This window comes from Mus pahari, chromosome 21 (genome assembly GCF_900095145.1).
Source record: "Mus pahari chromosome 21, PAHARI_EIJ_v1.1, whole genome shotgun sequence".
Taxonomy (NCBI): Eukaryota; Metazoa; Chordata; class Mammalia; order Rodentia; family Muridae; genus Mus; species Mus pahari.
Genome location: NC_034610.1, coordinates 51,487,462 through 51,492,947, shown reverse-complemented (window position 1 = coordinate 51,492,947; position 5,486 = coordinate 51,487,462). Strand labels below are relative to the sequence as shown.

The 5,486-nt window shown below is 36.8% G+C and overlaps 1 protein-coding gene across 1 annotated transcript in view; it reads left to right on the top strand.

Moving 5' to 3' along the window:
- Positions 1-5,201, top strand: part of C21H6orf58 (chromosome 21 C6orf58 homolog) — a 13,360-nt gene extending 8,159 nt beyond the window's left edge. The window contains exons 5-6 of the mRNA XM_021221883.1: positions 3,593-3,831; positions 5,015-5,201. Of these exons, the coding sequence (XP_021077542.1) occupies positions 3,593-3,831; positions 5,015-5,112 (337 nt within the window). The 3' untranslated portion in view covers positions 5,113-5,201. The remainder of the gene's footprint in view (positions 1-3,592; positions 3,832-5,014) is intronic.
- The last annotated feature ends 285 nt before the right edge of the window (positions 5,202-5,486 follow it).

Below are 5,486 nucleotides of genomic sequence, written 5' to 3'. Positions count from 1 at the left end.
TCCACTTGATGCCCTTGAATGTAGGATGGCAACCCCATTGCTCCACTTGATGCCCTTGACTGTAGGATGGCAACCCCATCGCTCCACTTGATGCCGTTGACTGTAGGATGGCAACCCCATCGCTCCACTTGATGCCCTTTCTACTGGAGGTGGATTCTACAAGTTCTCTCTCCCAACTGTTGGGTATTACATCTAAGTTCCCTCTCTTTGTGTCCTGAGACTCTCTCATGCCGCAGGTCTTTGGTACATGCTAGAGGGTCCCCACACCTCTCACCTCCCAAGGTTGCAGATTTTCGTTCATTAAGCTGACTCTTGAGGCTTCATGTCTCTTACCCCTCTCCCCCCAGGACCTGAACATGTTCCACTTCCCCCCCTCCTCCTCCCCTCTATTACCCAGGTCCATCTCTCCCTCTATTTTATGCATAGAAATTACTATCAGTGTGAACAGCAAGATTCACAATTCTTTGTTCTTGTTTTATGGTGCTTGCCATTAAACCAACTCATGGCCTCATGCATTCATGACCCTACTGGCGAGCTATAATCCATCCTATTACCTCTAATTTTTGTTAAGATAATGTCTCACTACAGTAACACAGCCTGCCTGTTCTTGATGTCAACTGGTCCATAACACAGCGCACACTTGAAGTGTTTATTCTCCTATAATGCATGTGGTATCATGATTTAGCTTTTAGCTACTGGAGTAGCCAAGATGACAGTCATCTGCCACCAAGCCTGCCATTGCCATGGATTTCTTCAAACAGACTTACAGAACTTTGTTTTTTTATTCACAGTTTCAAGTATCAGCCCATGAAACTACTTCTTAGGAAGACCATGTTTGACTTCTATGATCCTCACGCTATGTGTAACCAGTGTGCACTGGATAGAGTTGTACATTGCTGCTCACTGTACTGATAAGTGGTGCTTACATTTTTGTGGTTGAAATCACGGCTTACACTGTTACTTGGTTCTTAATATTAATGCCTTAACTTTCTCATATTTGAAAAGAAACTAGAAGAAAGAATTGGTAGAGAATACAAGTTTACGTTCACTTTTTCTAAACAGGGGCTTAAAGTCTCCTAGTTTGTAAGACATCTCTTTTCCTGGAGATATCTTACAACTTTGTAGGTAGAATGAAGAAAATACACATAAGTTAGCTCAACTGAGAGACAGATACACTTTTAGAATTGCAAGAAAGCTCTTCCTGCCATGTGACTATTTCTGGTCAGGCCAGGGCTTTAGAGCCTGTCTTCCCTCAGCATGAAATTCCTGGGAAAAAGGTATTTCTCTGGGGTCCATTGGTTTATGCTTCCTGTTTTAACATCTTTGGCTTTGGTACACTTTCAGTATCTTATTCTTTAGGTTCAACCTCATTTGTGATTTTTATTTTTTAATAAATGTCTATGACAATTATGGCCACAGAACAGAAAAGCTAGAGCCACCTTCTAAATTTGGTCAAAGCTTCAAAAATTCTGTCCATAGACTTTCTTCGAATGAGGTCTACTTCTGAATAACTTATTGGCCCTGGTCTGTCCAGGTGTTGGGATCTGACCTGGAGATCTGTCCTCATCTCTTTGGACTCTCTTTGCCTCTCTTCTGTGTCATGGCTTCCCCTGCATTTCCCTTCTGTTTTTCTCTTGGCAAGCTTTCCCTGCTAGGCTCAGGTTCTGGACAACTGAAGATGGGTGAAGAGTAGGTGGAAACATTTGAGACACTTTCATATGCATAAATTTTATTAATTGCTGTCTAAGGATGTAGTTGAATACAGAAGATGTGAGGTAGTTTTCATAGTTAATTTCCCCTAATATTTAATGTTTAAGTTTGCTTTGACTTCTCTCTAGTCAACTCTACTTTGTGTAAGTGCCTGCTTTGGATTATTTTCTGCTTCACTTTCTGTTCCAGTGTGTCTTATGACTAATGGTTCCCCATGGTATCTGGCTAAATGAGTTTCCAGAATTCAGTAAACCAGAGTGCTTGTGGGGGTTTTGTACATTGATCATACCTGTGAGCCTTAGAATCTGAGGAAATCTGTCAGCTTATTAGCTAAGTGATTGTTTGACTGCAGACAACCTGTGGCCAGCTGTCCTGAGCAATAGACATCTTTCAGTCTCCAGTTCAAAGTGGAAGTAAAGACCTGGTTGCTTTATGTCTCAAAATCAGCTACTGCTATTTTTTTTTCTATTTAAAAGGACAAAGACACTTGTGTTTATATCAAATCAAGGCTTACCTTAGGAAGTGAATCAATATTCACATATTGTATTCTATGAAGTTAGGTACAATTGACATGTAATAAAGCACACAGATTTAGGTAATTATTTAGTTGAGTGAGCACTGGCAACTGCAAGCACTGAAAACTAGATGCATGCCTATCCCCTCTTCTAGTAGAATCTTTTGTTTTGTTTTGTTTTTTCCTTTGTTTTTTGTTTTGTTTTGTTTTGTTTTGAGACAGGGTTTCTCTGTATAGCCATGGCTGTCCTGGAACTCACTTTGTAGACCAGGCTGTCCTCCATCTCAGAAATCTGCCTGTCTCTGCGTATGCCACCACCGCCCGGCTATCCCCTCTTCTAGCATGTTCCTCATGTCTCTTTCAATTTCTACTCACCCTAAAAACCTTTTTCTTTGTTTCATTTTCTTGCTTTCTTTTCTTTTTTCTCTTCTCTTCTCTTCTCCTCTTCTCTTCTCTTCTCTTCTCTTCTCTTCTCTTCTCTTCTCTTTTCTCTTCCCTTTCTATCTTTCTTTCGTCTTTCCTTCCTTCCTTTCTTCTTCCTACCTTCCTTTGTTTATTCTTTCTTTTTTTTTTTTCTTTCTTTCTTTTCTTTTTTTATTTTTTGAGACAGGATTTCTTTGTGTAGTCTTAGCTGACCTGAAACTCCCTGCATAGATCAGACTGGCCTTGAACCCACAGAGGTCTACCTGCCTCTGCCTCCCAAGTGCTAGGATTAAAGGTGCACACAAGCATATGCAGTATCTAATCTTCCTTTTAAAAAAAAAAAGTACAAATCACATACAGGTTAATGCTCTCAGGGTGCAGAAATAACTTTGGGTACATTTGTCTCTTCAGTCAAGGTTAACAAGCATTAACAAGGATGATACATTGCTTTCCTTCTTTTTCTGTTTGTTTTATCTGTTAACAAATCCATGACTTCATTAATTTACAAAATGGATCTCATATGTCCTGGCCTGGCAGTAGCAAATGGCATTGATCCCATCCTTCCTGCTTGGTATGGCTTTGTGAATTGCCAGCTTGTGGCCCTAGACCTAGTTGGTACTTGTTGCTACATATGCATTCTGTAGCTTTTAAACATGCTTTAGTATGTTTATGCCATGGATTTCACATACAGTGTACATAAGGAATAACATAAATGGAAAGTAGAACATTAAAAAGAAGTGGCTAAGTGCACCAACCTTTATAGATTTGTATCTTATTTAGCTATCTTTATAACTCCTGGAACAAACCAAATGGACAATGCTCTCACACTTCCTTTCCAAATAATGTTTGAATTTTATTTTTGTTGGTGGATGATTTCTGCAAAGAAAGAATTTCAGTTCTTTGGAAATGAAACTTAACTGATATTTTTGTCTATTTATCTTTTAGATATGACTTCTATTCTGACAAAGAAGCAAATTTTGAAGAAAACTGGGCTATTGCTGTGAACTATTTAGCAGCAGCCCGTTTTCCTACAACCCAGAATAGAACATACAGCTTTCAGAATGCCCTGCCCCCACGAGTCCTTGTTCATACTGACATAGCCCCTTTTATTCCTGACTTCACTTCTCTTCAGAACAAAGTCCTGGTACAGCTCAAACTTCTTGGTGATACTGACAGAAATTCAGGTAAAATTTTTAAAAGAGTAATAGAAAACAAATCAAATCTATATAGTCTGGAAGTGTGGATAAACTATTTTAAGTAGAGATATCACCACACCAGCATGCATTAAAAATGTGATGAAGTCCTATGGGCATGTTTTGAATTTTATTTGCAGTAATTACTCTTGATAGATGGTAAAACCAATGACCAACTACATTTTTTAAAATTTATGATGAGATCCTTCATTTGAATGCCACAGTGAACCTTGACATCTGCAATATTAAGTGAAATATGTAATATGAAGACATGTTGGTATATAGTCATTATTTCATTTAATTTTAATCTCTTCTATTTCACTCTTATGTCTAAAGAAGACAAATGAATTTCAAAAGAAAATTTTCCATCATTAATGAAATCACTATCTAGCTGACTCGTCTGATACTTTTAACAAAGGTCAAGAATGAAGACCTTTGCTTCATAATGCCAAAAGCAGAGTGAAAAACTGACTTCATTAACTAAGTGTTTGAAAATTACCATGTCGTCCTCATTTTATATTTGTGCCCTAGGACCTTGAGATATACTAAGCACATATATGCTCTTTCTATTACGTAAAGTGATGTTTTGGGGGTCTCTAAATTATAAATAAAAGAAACTAGACATACATTTATTATCTTCAAACCTATGGAAAACTATTGCAAAAATGTCAGATCTACCAAATACATTGGTGACACAATGCAAATTATTTCTCTTCTCATAACAGTCTTGGCTGTAGTGTGATACTGTCAGCCAGCAGGTTAATTTCCCTCACTCAGTGAACAGTAGTCCAGCCTTCAGTTGGTGGATAACATTTGGGAGATTTATATTAGAACCATTTTCTCACAGACATGGAGTATTTTCTTTAATGAATTTATTATGATTATGGAAATTGTTGTTAAGAGTTTTGACTGACATCACAGAATCAGTCCATGTATAACTAATTTCATAATATATGACACAGCCACCTGAAAGTATGATACTAAACTTTCAGGTTAGGTATTAAAAAAATGATAACTATTAGTGAATCAAATATTCTTTATGTAGTAGTGATTTTAATGTTAAATGATAGAAAGCAAATGAAATAATTATGATCAACAGATATTACCTAGTGGAAGTAAGAAACATTTTCAGAAATTGACAAGTACTAATATATATTTTTAAATCTTTTTCTAGGATCATCATCTTTGATTCTATGGGAAAGCCTCATGAGTACAAAATTGGCAAGGGCATTATTTCTAAAAGCCTTTGAAGCGTTCCTGGAAACACCTTAAGACATAAAATTTTGAGTGAATTGTTAACGACTGCCTTTGACCACAGCAACTAAAAATAATGACTACGATTACAATCATTTAGATCTATGATTTGGGCTTTTTTCCTAGTGTTCATTTTTCAGGGTTTTCTGCATTTATTCCTAGTAACGAATTGAAATTAATTTTGCACATAAACTCAGAAATTTTAAATTCTTCAACAGTTTATCTTAAGATATAAAGATACTGGTCAATGACAACAAAGTCAGAAAGAAATCATTAAACTGATATTAAGCTTCTATGGCTGCTTTGATTTTTGAATATAGAACGATATACCTTACTGATGTTTAACCAAAATCCAGAACATTATGAAATCTAATACTGATGTTCAAGTTAAA